Here is a 19,502-nt window from a genome sequence, read left to right as displayed (position 1 = left end):
AAATGATATATATGTATATATTTTTCAATGGTTAAACCTTTGCAGTACTTTTAACGCTACACAGAAACATGCTATTACATGCTTGTCTACAAAAGGGTATAAACACCTATGTACCCTCAGGTTTGTATGTACGCCTTTTAAGTTCTGACATTTCCGAGTGGACCTGAAGGCAACGAGGAAGTTTCGTCGACCAATGAGAGTGTCCAACAGAATCCCAGCGGTTGCTAGGTAACGTTTGTTTGGTGTAACTTTAGTTGACACAACATTTGTTCGATAAAAGTAGACATACGTTAAAAATTTACAGTAAAAAGAGATGACAAATACATCTGAAACACAGGCTGTGCCGCAGCTTGAACTGGAGTCTGTAATTGGGTTCAGCGGTAAGTTCTGCACACTTCGGCTTTAACTATAGCGTTAATACAAATCAAACGTTAAGGAATATAACAAGCTAGCACGCTAATGTGCGCACATTAAACACCTGGGGGTTTGCTTTTCAGTTAGTATGCATAATGTTAGAAGTTTAACTGTAAAATGTGTGATATTTTAAATGCCAATTATTACCATGTTCATAAAAGTAAAATATTAGAAAGTGTCAGGATACAGTTCTTTTTTAGACTCTACGATGTATTTGGCCGGTTTAACTGGGAAGTATTGCACTTTGTCATGGCTGTCTGCTTAATTAACGTTACCTTTGAAAACAAAAGACAGCCATAATGATCACAAACAGTTTGTCTTTGCCTTTTTTTATTTTAAAACACGTTATATCTTTATTATAATGTTATGCTACATTTTGTCCCATAAGGTCATGTGATTTCTGGCTTGAGAGTCCATCCCGACAGAGAGTACCTGATCTATCCTCTGGGCAGCGCTGTCATCCTGAAGAGAATCAAAGATGGCAAGCAGGAGTTCCTGCATGGACACACCAACAATGTGTCCTGTATTTCAGTGTCCAAAGGTGGAGTGTACATTGCCTCTGGACAGGTCAACTTCATGGGCTTTAAGGTAGGTGCAGTTGTTAGATCCTTGAAATGTTCTTTCATCTTTTTAATATGGCTTTTAAGTTTTGTTAACTTTCAATTCTCACTAGTATTATTGTCCATGTTTTACTGTATTATTTTCTGTTTTGCTTTTATTTAGCATTTTTAATTTTCTTTTTTAAATTGTTTTATTTTAACGTATTTTAATGTATTGTCAGCTTTATGTTTTCTGTAAAGCACTTTGGGCTGCTTTGTGCATGAAAGGTGCTATACAAATAAAATGTATTATTAGTATTATTATTATATTTCATAGTTTCTGATTTGGTTAACACAATGTTTTATGTGCACTAGTAAGCAGGCTGTTTTTTTGCTTCAGAAACATATGGTCTTGAATCTATCCATAGTAAGCGAAATGGCAAAATAAACGTGTCATTTTCACATGTAGCATTTTAATAAATATCCTAGGCTACGGTTATCATCTGGGACTATGCCAAACGAACAATATATGCCCAGGTGTTGCTCCACCAGGCTAAAGTAGAGGCACTGGCATTCTCTCCCAACGACAAGTACCTGGTGTCCCTCGGAGGTCAGGACGATGGCAGGTAAATATTAAGTGTGGGTGGTACAGGTCAGAATACATGATGCTTTTCCCAAATAACCAGATAAAGAAAAGAGACACATGATCAGCTGAAAAGCAGATACGTAGTTTTAAAATCTCCTGATATAATCGGCCCCCTTACTAGTTTGAAATGTTATTACAGAACCTAAACTAAATCTCAATTGCAGGGTCGTTATGACACTAAACACAATGTCATTGTCAATTAAAAGCATTTTATTTATTGACCTTTCTCATCACAACATTTTGCCGTGTGAAATTCAAAACAGAGCTTACTGCAGAGACCATGTTAATGTCAATTGAGACACTGTTCTGGGCGCAATATCACAGTTTTATACTTCAGTCATCAGTACTTTCCTGCAAATCAAGTTCTGCAGTTAAAGAAGAAAATGTAATAGAATATAATTTCCTTTAGTAGTATATGTAAATTAACTCAATAGTACATATCCTCTTTTTGTTTATTGTGTCTGCTGTTTTTGGTGTATTTTCAGTATAATAGTATGGAATATTGAGACCAAGAAGGCTGTCTGTGGGAGTCCAGCCTCAGCGCACAGCGCCGGGCACTGCCTCACTGTGCAGTACTCAAACACCAATGACAATATTTTTGTTTCTGCTGGGAGGTGAGTGATGCTGGCTACTAACGTTCTGTAAACCAAGTATCAGCCATGTACTCCTACTGTTCTCGTAAAGTATTTTATTTTCATTGTTCTTTTTTTGAGCAGTGGTACATTGAGAGTCTGGGAGCTGGACCTCCCCAACAGGAAGATCAGACCCACAGAGTGTCAGACAGGCAAGCTGAAGAGGATTGTGAAATGTATAGAGGTATGAGGCCTCGAGAGTCTTTCATTCACATCAGTTTGTCCACTTTATTTGTGCCATTTTGAATCTAAATGTGCTTTTGCCACAAGTAACTAAATGATTAGGGGCACATTTGCAGTAGATGTTTTAGGTAAGATACACAGCTAACAATCTTTTACCATGTCTGGTAATTTAATGTGATATTACCATTCATATTCAGATACACTGATATCGGATCATGTTAATGTTGAGTTGTTTATGTTTTGACACAGATCTCAGAGGATGATAAATTCATTTTCTGTGGCACCACCAGTGGAGACATAATGAAAGTCAACCTGAAGACAGGACTTCTGAGTGAATGTGGTCCAGCTAAAATGAAATACAGCCTGGTAGGTTCGTGTAAATAGTCATTATGTGAAGGTGATATCAGTTGTTGCTAACACACGCTTTGCCTAACAGTGAGGACTTCTGCTGCGTATACAGAGCTGATTACAGAACTGTAATCCTGATGGCCTTCTATTTTGGAAATCTAAGCATGGCTCATTTCATGTGTTTCATTTTATCTATGACCAATTTCTTTTCTGTCTTTAACCCTTGTGTTGTGTTCAAAAGCTGTTACCGTTCATGGCGTTCGCGGGTCAATTTTGACCCATGATTTATCTCAGTTCAAAACACACACAAAAAATGAATATCATCCAATATTGTTTTAACTACATCATAACTAACTTATGATGCATTCATAAACCGTACAATCCTGTTGTAACTTTATTTTATGGCCCCAAAACACATTACATTGTAACAAAACACATTACATTGTAACAAAACACATTACACCACATATTGCACACGTGCATGTGTGTATTCAGCTTCAAGTGTTAGTGTACATATTCTTTGAGAAAGGTCAAGTTCCCGTGGGGGGAAGGGGGGGCAGAGGGCGGGGAGACCAGCCAGGTGCATGTTGCGAAACATTATTGTTACAGTGTATGAAGGGGGTGGGGGTGGGGTGTCTAAAGTCAAAGATGAATCTTGATTGAATGAATCTGGGCCAAATTTGACCTCGAGTCACCCACAACAATTCTGCTGGGTCTCCCCAGACCCGAACACCAAATTATACACTTTTGTTTTTAGAGACCTTAAGATTTGGCTCAAATTGTCAAAATCAGTTTTGCAGTGTTTATATAGCTGTTGTGGAGGATTTCATGAAGCCTTGTTCCGATAAAAAAAACTAAAGCGTAGTTATTATATCATTTTAACTTGAAACTGGTCACGGGAGACCCGAACACAACATAAGGGTTAATGGATTGTTATGTACTTCCCTCTTATTCTTGAACTTAGTCTTGATTGCGGGTATCCAAAAGTCTTTTAGCTTTTAGCTAAGGGAAATGGAACTCATTTGGGCAGCGCTTTAATATGTAATAAAAACTCCCCAGGTCTTTCTATCTCAGTGCTCTGTATTCTCTGCGCAGGGTGTCAATGTCCTCAGGGTGCTGAAGTCTGGAGACCTTCTTGTAGGCTCTGGATCTGGCACATTCACTCTCTGTTCCAGCACTAACTTCAAAACTCTCAAGTGAGTCCAACAACTGCATCTTTGAATCATCCACATGTAATACATTGTGTAGTGTGAGGTTCACAGCTGTATCTTATATATTAGATTAACTAACAAGGCTACTTCTGTAATGCAAACAGTGTTCAATGTTTTCCCACATCAGGAAAGTAGAGCTGGATAAGGCGGTGACCTCCATCGCTATAAGAGGAGAGGGCCAGCAGTTCTTTGTTGGAACCAGCGCTGCTCAAATGTTCCGCTTCAGTTATGATGAATTCAAAGCTGAGCTCATTTCCACAGGCCACAACAGTGCTGTAAAGGACGTAGCCATATGTTTGTAAGTGGCCCAGACACCATTCACGGAGAGAAGCATTCAAAGTTCAACAAGAGAGAATGGCAAAAGGCATTTTACAGATTTTAAATTTGGCATGAAATATTAATTGAGGAACACCATTATGCTATACAATAATCCCCTTCCCTCGAGTGTGCAGTACAACCCTTTGTTCAACAAAGTATTCATGATGCGCTGTTTAAAATCACTCAAGTGTTTGACATTTGGGAGAATAATATTCAGTTTTTTTCCGATAAACCTGAAAAAAACGTGTTCGGCCAGCTGTCTGTTCTTCATTCAATGCTTTAGCTTCCTTCCCAAACCGTTATAGTTAATGGCAGTATGTCTTTTTTTGGGCAAACCCAATTAATCATTCACAATGCATGATTTCAATACCCCATTGTGCTCACTAGAGGGTGACATATGCTTGCCTTATCCATGTCCAGTTTGAACAGTTTTCGTTTTGGTCATATTTTATAAATATTTGGGTAATGTATTGAATTTATACGTGAATTAATTTATCAATGGATGCATGGTTAATCCTATCATAAATGCCTTTAATTCAATAAGCACTATGTTACAACAGACAGGTGATGCCCATGTTCACTTAACTACGAATCCAAATCTCTTCCTCTCTCTCTCTTGTATATGTTAGTGGAACATCGGAACTGTTTGGAACCTGCTCTGAGGAGGACATCAGGTTGTGGCACATAGACAAGCCCAAAGAGCTGCTGCGCATCACTGTGCCCAACATGACCTGCAACTCCCTGGACTTCATGGCTGACGGACACAGCATCATCAGTGGTTGGTATCATGCAGAAAGATCTGCTAACAAGATATTAGATGTCAAGACATTGCATATCTTTTTCCATTTTTTGAGGTGTAGTGTAGTCATAAGATGTGGATCAGTCATGATGACTCGCTCCCCAACACCTGTGACACTTGTTCCCAAGTTAGATACTTAACACATCGAATCAAGTGAATGTTCTTGTTAAATTAAACATGGTTTTCTCTCTCTTTAAGCATGGAACGACGGCAAGATTCGTGTGTTTGCGCCAGAAAGTGGCCGGCTCATGCTCACCATTGACAACGCACACAGAATGGGGGTGACAGCAATTGCTGGCACCAAGGACTGCAAGAGGATCGTCAGTGGGGGGGGATCGGGGCAGGTCAGTAGACAGGACGGGGACAAACCTACACTTAGAATTTTGAAGATAAATGTGCAACCTTTTGTATTCTCACCAAATGAAAACACAAAGCACCCCATTGACATTCTCCAAAAGCCCGATTGCATGATAAGAATGGCAATATAACGTTTTACAATTGCAGTGCCACTGCCAACTAATTCCCTTGAGGTGAATCTTCTGTCGCAGACACCATGTGTAGTAAATGCAGAAACAGTTGGTTGCACAACACACTGATTCTGGACAAGTGTTTTTTTAATGTAGAAGCCATATGCTTAAATAAGTCATGATTATGCAGCTTAGTTTTTGGTAGTAGAGGAAGACATGTTCCTGCCAGAGTTATGTCTTGATTTCTCTAGAGGAGCTGTTTGTGCATTTCTGTTATTTTTGGTGGGTGAAAAATGAATCATGGAAGAAACCATAACATTTAATTAAGTAACTTCTATGAAAATGTGGAGCTGTGAATTATTAAGGATCATTTCAGTTAAGATGCTTGCATGCAAATTAGGATATAATCCATTATACATCTATGACTAAGATCCAAAACTATGCTAAACATACTCTGCAAATACATATTCAATATGTTATGTGTTTGGCCACTCCGGCGTACAGTACGATTGCAGTTTGACGGATTATGTTTTGTTTTGATATTATGTTTTTTATATTTGTTCTACAATTGCATTAGAAATCATTTAAACAGAGAGGATATTTTCACTTAGGTGTAACATCTGATGTATTAGAGATTTCCTGAGAGATTTGACGAGTTTTGGTTCACCTGTTGTAGGTCCGTGTCTGGGAGCTGCAGCCACCCGGCCATCGGCTGCTGGAGACCATGAAAGAGCACAAAGCCACCGTCACTTGTATCAAAATCAAAAGTGACGATAAAGAGTGTGTGACTGCCAGCTCTGATGGTGCCTGCATCATCTGGGACTTAGTGTGAGTAGCCCATCTGCATACCCACACACTTGTTTCTGAACCAAAGGCAACAACAACACACCTTACATATACAGGATGTTTCATCTGTAAACTGTTAAATCTGTAAAACTCACACTTGTTATTTATTGTCATTGTAAAAGTTATTTCTTTTTTGGTTGTTTTGTACAAACATTTGTATTCGTTTACAACGTGACGAACCTGAGGCTGACGACGATGACCTAATCAATTCTTTTCAAGAAAAATGTACGCTAGAGGGGGTAGGACTAGAAAAGTATTTTTAAGCTTCTTCTTGCCCCTGTTGAACATGACAGAGACTATTTGAGAATGTATTTTTTTTTATTTGTTTGCACCTTGAACGTTTTTCTTTTTTGTTTTGTTTTGCATCTCTTTGTTATAATAATAATAATTATTAGAATAAAAAAAAAAAAAAAGAATTCTGACATGTTCAATAAATGGACTAATAAAAGGTGTATTTTGCAGAGAAAGTATAAAGGTGCCTTATTTAAACAATGAATCAAAGTATCTATTGTAAAAGAAAGTGGTTATGATCTACAGTACATAGCCACCACAAGAGACAGCAAATGACAGACAATAGAGAGTGCTGCTTTTTATATTTGTGTTGTAATGAGAGTGAACGGCTGAAGCTGGTCGTCTGTGTCTGGCTGGAACATTAGGAATAAAAAGAAACACTGGGCATTCTTTATTAAGGCATCTTTAAATCCTTTAATCTGAAGGGCTTATCTGTGTGGAGAATAAAAGCTTTAACTTAAACTCTGATGGTGGTCATGTTTTACTCACTGTCTATCCTCTTCAATGAACAAGTCTGTGGAGTTAAGAAAAAGTATTCCTTTGATATGATTACTAACAAACTAAATTAATATTAGTCAGACAAGATTGGACAAGAGAAGAGTGTGGGCAAGTTGTGTGGGTGGTACACGCTTCATTTGCATGGTTTGTGTTCGGAAGAATTTATTTTAAATGTGAATCTATACTGTTACAGGTTTATGTTAGTTTGTTCCATGGAAATAGGATCATGTTAAACACATTAAACTGCTGTATGCAAATTGTAACCATGACTGTTGAATTTCAGTTTGATGTTTATTTTATTTATTTCATTGTATGTTATTTATGATCTTGTACTTGTGTTTACTATCATTGTTATAAACCAAGAAAAGTACAATGTGATTTTTCAGTTTCGTCTCTCCATTATGTATAAACTTAACTCAATAAAAACTAAAGTTTGAAAAGAAAAATACATTAAAATGTGTTTAGTAGTTGATGACGTGAGGGACATTTTTAACCACATTTTCTAGACCGCTTCAACACACTGACTTCTCCCTCCTCTTTTTATTTTCATCTTTTGCATATCCTACTGTAGGCGGTTCGCGAGTATTCAGATGGTTATTGCCAGCACAATGTTCCGGACAGTGTGTTACCACCCCGAGGAATACCAGCTCATTACCAGTGGCACTGACAGAAAGGTATGTTTTAGCACAGTACTCAGACCATACTGAAAATATTCCTCTTCAAGTAACATGTCTGCACTCAGAACTGTTCGAGAACCACATATCTTTAAAAAGACACATTTACCTGGGCTCAGAAAAACAGCCCTTTATTCAGTTGTTGTGACAATTTTCTATATTCTATTTTCAGCCTTAAAAGGGTTTATTTGCCTAAAAGCCAGAAGAAACTTCTCAACCCATAACGTTTTTCTACAGTTCAATTAAAAGTCTATAAGAGCAAATATGGAGATACATGGACCTTCACCCGACAAGAAGGTTATGACAAATTATTATCTGTAAAGTAACTTTAGTCGTCAACGACATTTTGGGGAGGAAAACGTGGAATGTAGTATACTAAATCTATAAAGTAGCAATTACGGTTTTTACTTAAGTAAATAAAGATAGCTAGTACAAATGACATTTTTATTATTAAATGTATTATATCCCAACTATTTTATCTATTCCCATATCCTCAGAAATCTGTCCATGCTTCTTTACGATGGGATTTGCCTTGTTGGTTTTATGCACTGCCATGCAAGAGTTGGTTAGCAGAGAATTCCCAGGGACTTAAGCCCCATGACTCTCAGGGAAAACTAAATAATAGAAAATCCCTGCAAAGAGGCACTCACACAGTCATAATCTAGACGTCTCATTATGCTGTTATTGTTATTATAATCTCCACTCAGTGTGCATGAGAGAAAAGCCTACCGATGTGGTAAGATCAGCAAAGAGAAGCACAGTGAAGACTGGAACAATCACACACACTCACACGTCTGTAGATTAGTTTGAAGGCTTTGTCATTTGTTTCTCAGCTGAGAATAATTAAGCCGCTGTTAGTCAGTGTGACAAAAACACTCAGGCCCCTAAATCTGTTAATTTGTCAGTCATTTTGATTAACTCTTATTTACATAAGGTCAGGATTTCACAGTGGCAGAATGGGATGCTTGTTTCCTTGATTGTGCACTTCATCCACGCCCCTTGAACCCCCGCCCGTATTGTTGCTTCCCCTGCATGCTGGGAGCTGAGGACAAGTTGTGCTGATTAACACTGTCGATGTGCTGAGTGAGCAGAGGGAGAGAGAGTGAGAGGGAGGAATTCAGAGAGAAAGAAGGGAGAGATGAGANCACACCCCTCTTTTGAAGCCCTGTTACGGTACGTCCACACAGCGGCTTTGGAAACAGCTTGCCGGCGGGCGTGTCTGAAGCTCGACCAACAACCAATCAGTGATTGGTTGTTGGTCGAGCTTCAGACACGCCCGCCGGCAAGCTGTTTCCAAAGCCGCTGTGTGGACGTACCGTAACAGGGCTTCAAAAGAGGGGTGTGAGCAATATGAGGCATGGCTACAATGGGTGATCTGTTTGGTATTTTGAAAATAAAACTTCACAGGTATGGCCCGACAATATATTTTTCATATATAGCATGATAGGTCCACTTTAAACATACAACAAAGATCCCTCTTAATCATCACGGATGATCAACTAGTGTGGACATGTCTTTATCTACAGTGACCGTGCCCTCAACCTGTATTTTCTTATTTGTATTGTTGTTATTAATAATAGATGGCAGTATGTACGAGGCTTTTGCTTTAAGAGGTTTCCCTCCTTCACGCTCTATGCTCTACAAGCTGCAAGCTTTGTTGTCAAATCCTGGCTTTGATTTCTCTCGATCCATCTTGAACAAATGTGTGCTGGTGGTGACAGTCATTAACAGGAAAGACCCCACATTAAAAGCTGGTGGCAGAAATTATCAGACTTCAGAAAGACACAACTTATGTGTGGCAGTAGTAAAAGAGAGCGATGGTTTAAATACCGGTAAAAACGTTCATGGCTGATTTGGCAACAGTTTGAGAATAGGGCAGTTTAACCGTCTTCATTGTTAGTTTTGTGCCCAACTTTTTTTTGATGCAGAGCGTCCTCATATTTTAACCTTATGCTAAAGTATAGACTTTTTTAGCTGTGTATAACAACATAACACTTTTAATATATGTTGTGTAATGCCCAACAGATAAGGGATTAAATCAAGGTGCATTGAACATATACAGAAGGTTTTAAAATATGGTTGATTGCATCACATTTGAAACTAATGCAACACGGTTTATCACAATTTCTGTGACTTATATCTGGACGTTTCTCTGTTCTGTTGTGTAAGGGATATCCTAGCACATTAAAACCTATCCACCTCACAGCTCTATGGATCAAATGATTCTTACTCTGCACCTTTGTGGAACCTGATTTTTGTTTTGGGGGATTTTAGCTTGAAATGGTAATTGAGAATTCTCTCATTTGAGTCTATTAAACTCAAGTATCGTGTGTTTAGCACACCACCGGTTCCAAAACTGATAATAGAATACAGTTTATCTTGCTGACGTGTTGCTTTCAGCAAGTAAATCGGACAAATGATAGCTGTGAGATTGATTTTGAATAAAGTTATCAGCTTCAGCTTGGAGAATGTGTGGTGTGGCAGAAAAGGGCAAGGCGGAATAGGAGATTCACTTACGGTCATACCTTCTTTCTTTCTGACCTGTGCACACACATATATTTACACACCACAGTTATACCATATTTGTAATGAAGACAGGCACTTAGAGCAGCCCAATACACGGTATGATGCAGGAATGAGGTGTGGTCGGTCCTGCTCAGCTCATCTACAGAGCCGGATCACATCCAGATGTCCACCAACAGGCCCGTGTAGAGACTGGGCGAGGCTGTTTCCCCCTCCATTCCCTACTCCATCCATCCTTCACAACACGCATAGCCACCAAGCTGGCAGGCCCAAGCTTTTGCACAAACTATCAATTATGCATTAGCCCTGAAAAAAACACAAGAGAAAGTATATTTAGGGAGTTATGAGTTAACCAGTTCTTTCCCACCATAATCTTTTGAGCAGGGGATGACACAACACTTGGAGACAAACATTTTTTGGGCTTTGTGTGTTCTTTAAAGGGTTTGGTTTCACTACCATGTGTTAATGGTAATCCTTCTTTTTAATACCATCTTAGTGGACTTTAGTGGGGTTTAGCTGGCATAATGAGTTTTACTGTAATGCTAATGCTGTGACAATATATTCTGCAATCTATTATATTACTATTAATGTTTTAACCATCCACACATCAACTATTGGATGTCCTTTTTGAATACTTAACTTACAATTACCAACAGCTGTTTATATTTATTTCTGAGTGGCTGCTCTTTTTGTTATATTTAAAGTATGACTTGTCTTGCCAATACCAGGTTTGACTTGACTTAACTTGGCTTCCATCAGCTTCTATCACTTCCAACCACACAAAGATGCTACATTTTATTTTTAATAAGCTACTTTTACTTACACTTTCATTCTCTTTTCAACTTGCAATATGTAAATCATACTTTTATTGGAGACACACAACAAGTTATTGTTGTTAATATCATAGCGAATATAATGATTCATATTGACATTTATAGGGTTATTTTAGGTATTTAAAGACATAAAAAAGCCAGTTCTATCATGTAACGGAGACCAGCAATATATATATTTATGAACCGGCATTAACATAAACTGGTTTTGGAGTCATGAAACATACAACAAAACACAAGTTTGTATTTGACTTAAGGAATGTTAAACTCTTTGATGAATTGTATATCATTATTTAATATGTAATTGTTAGTAATGTCCTTTTCGGAATCGCTTTGAAAATCCTACAGTATAACTGCAAAAGAGATATAGGATAAGACCTCTGCAATTGATCATCACTGTGGGACACTTAGGCTGGAGCCACACGAGAACGGTAACGGTCGTATCCGCTACAGTTCTCTATCATATAGAGGGTTCGGCCACACGAGGCCGACAGGGAAATGCAGATAACGATAACGGGTCCCAAGGTGGGTAGATCTGCGGACGAAACGCTCTGGGGGGCCAAACGGCTCCGTGTCACTCTGCGCCCTATTCGATAATTTTCGCAATAGCCCCGCCTCTCCCCACCTCTCCTGCTCACCCCCGTGTCATCCTCGTCATGGCTGATGTGTTTCGCCAACAACAACAACAGTTTTCCGAGTGTTTCCAGCCAGGTCCCGGTATCTCGCAGGACAGTGCACCCTCAGAAGGTGCCAGCAGATCCCCCCGCACGGCAGAGTTTCCGTTCGCCGAAATTCAAAATTCTTTGGTCAAAAGGTCGCTTATTGTTTAGGTGTCCTTTGACACTCAGGCAGACAGTCATATCATTAGCTAGAACTAGCTAGATCTGATCGATATGGACATACATGCGAGTGAAGTCTAATTGGACAGGAGAGAGATATCAGAGATCAGCTGCTGCTGACGGAGAAAAAGAGCCCTGCCTCTCCCCACCTCTGCTGCTAAATCCACCGCGGAGAATAAACAGAAAGAAGGGCAACCATGGAAACCATGCTCGGAAGTCTTCTTCGCTGCCTTTGGTGTATTTTGTGGCGTTAGTACAGGCCCGGCATAGCGTCTCCAGCGGGTCGAGTAGTCTCGTTTGGAAGGACCATAGACTGTATATATAAAGGGAAGGACACGTTTCTGGTGCCTATTGCGTGTGGACGGAATACTTTTTTGATAACGATTTCGGTTCGTTTACGTTACCGTTCTCGTGTGGCTCCAGCCAATCAGTGGTAAATACATCAATCATATGAAGTATCAGCCATTGGATATAACGATAGTCAGCATTACCTCACTGGATTACCTGCTCAAAAGGAGGATGTTGTGATTTGACAGAATTGTGTTTGCAAAGCCAAGGAGAATTGCCTAGTGCGTGTGGTATGTGTACAATTTAACGGCAAACTGATGTTGATACTTTGCTGTAATTTTTCCCAGGAGAGCTTTCGTGGGCAGATAGTCCAGTGGAAGCACATTAGCCGTATGTNACACACACACACACACACACACACACACACACACACACACACACACACACACACACACACACACACACACACACACACACACACACACACACACACACAGTGCAGTAGAGAGCAGGGTGGGCTAATCTTACGGATGCCCTGTGCAAAGACGGTGAATCCAGGGAGTGAGGGGGCGAATAGGAAGGAGGGTGATGGAGAAAAACAAAAATATATAGAGACTTGGAAGGGCTCGGGGCATTATTAAAAGCATTTTGAAAAAGGGTGAGCTAGGATATAAAGAGATTATGTCATTCTCAAGGAACATAAAGTTTTATCGATATTGCAAAGAAAATAATGGAAGAAAGCAATACCATTTAGACATTTTTAGGAGGAGGATTTTTAAAGAAGGTGGAATTATAATAACATTTTCCATAGAGCCCCTTTCAAAGCCCCAGTAACACTTTACATGTAAAAAGTGGGAGGAGAAATTCTTCACTCAACAGCTTGTGCTTTTTGGACCAACATACATTCTTTTGCTTATGTTTTTTTCCCCACAATAAACCTATACAGTTTTTAAGAGATTTTTTTTTTTATTTCTGCGAAAACTGCAGTTGTTTGTATTTATTATTATTCTGCCCATTCTAACACATTAGCACAAGTTTACTGTAGAAATAACATGTGTATTGTTCCTTTGACAGGTGTTTTACTGGAGGAAATGTGTGTGATAGCTATCACCTCACCTTCAAAGTGATACTGTATATATCCGTCCCATCAGAAACTGTTACAAGTCTTTGAACAAATGTGTCACTGATGTGTTTCCTTTTATAGACCAAAACCTTGAAGTGGGGAATGTTTCATGCCACATCCATTTGATCTGTTATCCAAAAACCCCGCATGTGTGTTATCAGACACAATCTGCAGGCTAGACTAAGGGTGATAACCCCCCCATATAAAAAAAAAAACAGTTTCAAAACTTATGTTTGACTCAAAATTTAAATAAAAGGCCCTTTATGGGTATTTGTGTGTAAACGGTTGACATCCATTTTATGTGTAATGTGAATGCACATATCTGTGCTGCCCTAAAAAAAAGCTTTTGATCTGTTATCTAATCATTCTCATCTGTTTTACTCTTGGCTGAAAACCAGCCTCCCGTTTGGTTTCCAAGCTGCTATTGTTAAACATTTGATACAGGCTGAACATGTGGGCAAAGAGCTGCACTTTCCAGACTAAAGAGGATAAACATACACGTTTACACAATATCCAACATTGTTCAGAATTCTTACCGACCATTCTTGTTTAAAAATACAGTGCAAATCCATAAAAAAGCTCTGCAATTGATTATACCTTATACAGTTATTTTATCATGATAAGAAACATCTCAACAAAAGTGGTTACTGTTGCTTAAGCATTTTAAACATTCTCTTCCTTTAACTATTGATTATATAGTAAAGAAATATCAAGTCACCTGCCCCTCATGCAGCCCACACATGAACCCACTAGTGGGCAGTAGAGGCAGCAGTGGGGGCACACCAGCTATAGAGCTCACTTTCTGTGTTTACACCTCCCTACTGGAGTGATTCACGGCTGTGTGCTTTCTCCTCCATGGGATGGATGTGTTATGGTTGGTGGAATGATCCAAGTTTAGGGCAGATGAGGAGGGATTCACAGGATCTCACACAAGATTTTTTAATTAGTTTAATTCCTCTGAGGAGTTTTTTTCTTCTCCAGTAATCAGCACCTCCTCCTTTTCACCTCCTGGAGGAGCTTGATTACAAGACAGCTGTAGGTGCAGCTGTTTGAATGGCTGAAGCTTGTGGTGCGCTGTCAGACTTTATAGCAACAACAGTGCGGCAATGAGACATGTACTCTGGTGTTGGTGGTAATTCATAGGTCTTGTATGTGAGAGAGCTACTAGGACTACACTTACACATGCGCATGCTTGTGGCTTTACTCCGTAGCTGACTGTCTGTGCATCCATGTTTTTTTCAACAGTCAGTGTAGCTCACAGGGGAGCATGTGGTCTTGTTGCTTCATGTTTTAGCTGTTAGCTATATGCCCCTGCATCGCTCCTGTCCAAAAGCTATGTGGGAGGCTGTTTCCTCTCAGGATGGGAAGTTGTTTCAGCCGCAGTGTTGGCCAAACATTTATTCTGGCCTCTATGAGTATAGAGTGCAATTACCTTAAATCCATCTAAGTACTCACCAACACTTTCAGCAACGATGTGCCCCCTTCTATGCCAAGTGTTACCACCTCTGTCAGTCCCAGATTCAAAAGTGTTTAATTGGCATCAGTAGGTCTAGATCTGGTTGTATCTGCAATTTAAAGCCCTTAGCAGTTATATCCTGCATTTATATTTACAATGTGTTGTCTCTTTGTCATTCTGTCATCATGCGGGCACGTTGTTTTAACAGGGGAAGCAGGATTGGTTAACCCCTGTCCTGCACCTGTTGTACTCTAAGGGCTCACCTTACATAGCTGTGAGAGAAGGTCACTGGCCAGTGGATTGCTAACATCTGGCCAGGATGTGGAAAAGGTCCCGCCACAGAATCTGTGTATGGTGCACCTGACTTTGCACCCCGTTTACATCATCACCAAAATGTGCACTTCCTGCAATTTCCCACCACTCTATTTTTCTTTTTACACATTTCTTCTTCTTTACCCCCTCGAAAGAGGCATTTTAAACTTGTATCATAGGCTTCTGTCAACTGCAAATGTTACAATCTCTTTACACCTATTTGAAACTACAATGACACTTTAATTTCACTCAATTAACATGCTGTTTTTATCACGTTTTTCTAGCTACTGATATACTTCCTTCTCAGAAGTAGAATCACTTATTGGGACCTTGAACCTCAGATCCATATTTAAAGATCTTTTTATATTAGGCTAATGCACCGTGCATGATACTAAGTAAAGTCCACTGACAGCCACAAACCAAAACTTGATCCTGCCTTATCTGAGACCTTTCCAGGCTGAACAACGACTCTGTTTTGTGTTCCGCACCTCCTCTAATCTTCAGCAGATAAATAACAGCTGGCTCTGAACACTCTTTTCCACAATAAAACACCTCTATCAGAGGTGTTATGGCTCTGTGTTTCTTCCTGCTCCTGTTCTCCCTCCAAATAGCGCTGTGGGTTAACACAGTGAAGATGACTCCTCTTCAGTCTGGGCGGCAAATGTTTGTCGGAAGCCTGTCACATCCGGGAAGTGTGTGGGTGTGCAAGTGTGTGTGCGCCTTCCTCTTTTTGTGTGCCTGTTGTGGTGTGCTTGTCTGTATGATGTTCATAGATCAGTGTGGATACACGTGTGTTTGTGTCAGCGTCTGAGCATGGGAGCATATGTGTCGCCATGCGTGTGAGTGCATTATGAGCGAAACGTCTGGCATGAAGATCAAAGTCTTCTCCATAACTCCTCAGTCAGTCAGTCGGTCGGCCAGCCGATGAATTGCCAGGAAGCTCCACTCACCGCCGGGTTTATTGAGTTATTAGAGTCAGATTATTTCAATTAAAACAGAGTTGTTTAGTTAATGGGAATTTCCCGGTCTGTTTCTCTCTATCTCTTCCTTCCCTTGTAATAGATAGATAATTAATAGATAACTTGTATTTAGTGTTATTGGAAAACACACTCGGATGCTATATAAATGGATATAGCAGGTATAGGTTGCAATGTGCAAATAATTATCACCAAAGAAAGTCATATGTATTATTTTGGCTTAAGGCCATACTACTTCCAACACTGCTTTGTAGACAGTGGGAGAATTTTTTTTTGTAATTGAAATGTTTTCCATTCTAATTTATTTTACACAATTATATACGTTACCTTGTACTTAATCAAAATCATGCAACCCCTAAATAACCCTCAATTGTCTTATATGTTAGTTGTCTGAATGTGTATTAGATGTGGAATCTACTGGTTAACTTAAGAAAGTTCCTGGTAAAATATGTTGTTTTTTCTACTATAATTCACTAAAGTCACTCAAATGAATGTACAGCGTTTTGGTGTTTTTGTCTGGAATGCAACACAGCAACCAGATGGTACAGATGATAGACTGGACACTTTGCCAGATTCCAGGAGATAGTTCACTGATATTGTGCCCAACCATATGAATATATTCCAATCAAATGTATTTAATTTATTTTTTTCTATCAATCCCTAGCCTCTCAGGATGTCCCCCCCTCCTGGGTGTCCCTGCTAATGAAGTGTGATAGTAGTGATGAAGTGCAACAGCGGCTGGTTTTGGGGTCCTGTGCCAGTGACAGGGTGGTCCCTGCCTCACGCTGCTGCTGCTGGCACCCTCATGCTCATCATGCACACATTGTTCGGTGGAACCTGGCCATAAGCAGGGTGATGGGGGAAAGCCTGGTAATTATCAGACTTTTCCTCAGTGATGCTGGCCTTTGCACTGTTTTCTGCGTATGTAAATCATTGTTTTCCTTAATACTAAAATGACAGAGTTAATAATAAGTGTATTTATAAATGCATGTCCATTGTATTCACGATCATATGATGCCTGACCGTATATGATGAGGGATACTGGTACATTTGGCAGCCATACACAGACATTCATTCTGAAAAGCTTGTAAAGTGGTTAAAATTGTCCTCATTGCTCTTACCTATTTCCTGTCTTATTTCCATTTTTTTGTATTCAGTCATATGTGGATGGGTTTGATCTTAATTGTTTGCGAGATTCTATTGATGGTTTCCAGCTGTCTTGAACAGCAATTGTTCATAATTGCTGAAAACCTAATAGATCCAACACATGGCGGAAGGTCCTAATGACACCTCTTATTTTGCTGACAAAGTCCTTGTTTTTCAAGAAGAAAGCATGACTCACTTGTTTTTAGTTTATACGCACAGTGCTGAGCATTCTCGGTGTTTGCAGATTTACTATCCAGGTTTTAAAAAGCTTGACTCGTATTGTAATCATGCAAAGCTCCCCAGAATAGGCCCAGATTTCCTCTGTTCAAGGCTAATTTGAAGTATTCTGTGTAATCCCAGTGATGCAATGTAGCATCATAGGAAGGGCAACTGTAGCAAGGAAGACATTTAGAAACATATTTAATAACTGAATGAACAAAAAAAAAAAATATTTTCCAATGATGCCTTTGTTGTTACTCAACAATGCTGACTATTAGAAGTGTAAAGTGATAGTGATAGCATCATGTCAGGCTATCCACACAACATGCCATACCAACATGCTGAAACATGCTTAAAATAGCAATAGCATGACGACGGTTCAGGGACATTTTAAATCCAAATCTGTCAAGGTATAGACAGATTGGGATGTATGTCGTACAATAACATATGTATCTGCAAACAAACCAAATGGTCTGTACGTGCTAAAGCTAAGGTTTCCTTTCTCAAATGATGTGCTTTTTCTTTGAAGTGTGTTCTTCAAATGGAAGTTCAACTTTGAGGAATTCATTCATCAGTTGGTCATCCTTGTTGCTGTCCATCATGTTAGGTGATGGATCTTGGGGTAAATGTAGCAGGGTTAGCGAGGTGAAGCTGAACGTCGACACACAGCCGGTTTCAGTTTCAAATTGGGACACAAATGGTTAAGATTAAGGCTAGAAATGTGGAGACCACATATGTAATGGTGGTCACATTGGTGGTCACTGCTGTTATTTTTATATATACTTTTTTCCTTTGGAAGCCAAGTTTAAGTCCTCATATCAGGACTGTTTGGAAGAAAGTTGATTCTGTTTTCCCAATGTTGCTCTGTTTTCAAGTTCATCATATTGTATATTTACATTCATACCATTGTCATTGAGATTACCTGATTTTTGATTGAGAGCGATAAAGCTCTGGTGCCAACACTGTTTGAATTAAACATTTAGAGGTGAAGAGTTGATTCCAGTAGGCTAAAGGTTTTCCTACTGGATTTGTTACATTTATTCCAAGGTTGACGGAAATAGTTCAGATACAAAGTTATTTTTGATAGAGCCTGCTGTCCCACAAAATAAATAAACAATGTGCTGGACATTGGCAAGTGTGGAAGTTGCATAAACTGCATAAAGCAAGACGTTTATCATCACTCAGCTATCCACTACCTATAACAGAGAAAATGTATAATGATGCAATAAGGTTCTCTTACCCCCCAAAGTGTTGACTGGGGGAGCCTGTCAGTCCGTTTGGAGGGACTCAGAGATTCATTGAGGCCAGGGGGGCGCGATAATATCCAGCAGTGAGACTAATCTCACATATGGCCCGGTACTTCAGAAGGCCAGATGTTGGAAGGGTGAGTTGTGTGCATGGTGATGCCCTCACAAACCCCAGGGGTGGATCAGGGGTGTCCAAACTACGGCCCGGGGGCCAAATGCGCCCCGTGGGCCATTTTGAATCGGCCCTCAACAAATTCAAAAAGTATAATGGAGTACTGTATGGCCCTCAAATTAAACTTGTGCTTGTCTTGTATTGTACTTCTTACATATGGATGAAAAAAGACATTACACAGTAGTAATCATGTGTTAATAAGCCCACTTTTCAAATAAATGCAGTCAATTAAAGCTGAAACATTTTTCTAAAAAATTTAAGTTGATAAGAAAAAAGCCCATAACTTATTTTCACCACAAGCTTGAAATAAACCCTTCCTATTTCCTCTTATGATAAGCAATCTGAAGCTTCTATTGTAAGGAATGAGCTGCTAACAAAATAATCGAAACCCTATGCAGAGCTATGATGTAGGCTGATTAAGCATCATTTACCTACATTTTGATTGATTTAGCTAACTTATAACTTAGCATATGAGGCAATCATACCTCACCTCTAGTGAGCGGC

The 19,502-nt window shown here is 39.5% G+C and overlaps 1 protein-coding gene across 1 annotated transcript; it reads left to right on the top strand.

The window, feature by feature from the left end:
* Window positions 1-129: 129 nt before the first annotated feature.
* cfap52 (cilia and flagella associated protein 52) lies at window positions 130-8,044 on the top strand. Its single transcript, XM_010794267.1, has 13 exons — window positions 130-380; window positions 803-1,002; window positions 1,443-1,579; window positions 2,085-2,213; window positions 2,316-2,415; window positions 2,664-2,780; window positions 3,858-3,958; window positions 4,101-4,271; window positions 4,921-5,069; window positions 5,289-5,434; window positions 6,234-6,385; window positions 7,764-7,866; window positions 8,039-8,044. The coding sequence occupies exons 1-13, from the start codon at window positions 314-316 to the stop codon at window positions 8,042-8,044; spliced, it is 1,578 nt and encodes a 525-aa protein (XP_010792569.1). The 5' UTR covers window positions 130-313.
* The last annotated feature ends 11,458 nt before the right edge of the window (window positions 8,045-19,502 follow it).

The sequence above is a fragment of the Notothenia coriiceps genome, unplaced genomic scaffold, assembly GCF_000735185.1.
Source record: "Notothenia coriiceps isolate Sejong01 unplaced genomic scaffold, NC01 NC01_scaffold00037244, whole genome shotgun sequence".
Lineage (NCBI taxonomy): Eukaryota > Metazoa > Chordata > Actinopteri > Perciformes > Nototheniidae > Notothenia > Notothenia coriiceps.
The sequence above is the reverse complement of the archived record's forward strand: the minus strand, read 5'-3'. Positions and strand labels throughout refer to the sequence as shown.

Bases quoted from the DNA above. Each gene is read 5' to 3' on its own strand.
- cfap52 (XM_010794267.1), top strand. From the start codon at position 314: ATGACAAATACATCTGAAACACAGGCTGTGCCGCAGCTTGAACTGGAG. The intron at 5,070-5,288 runs GTTGGTATCATG...TCTCTCTTTAAG, and splicing joins CGGACACAGCATCATCAGTG to CATGGAACGACGGCAAGATT. The intron at 6,386-7,763 runs GTGAGTAGCCCA...ATCCTACTGTAG, and splicing joins TGCATCATCTGGGACTTAGT to GCGGTTCGCGAGTATTCAGA.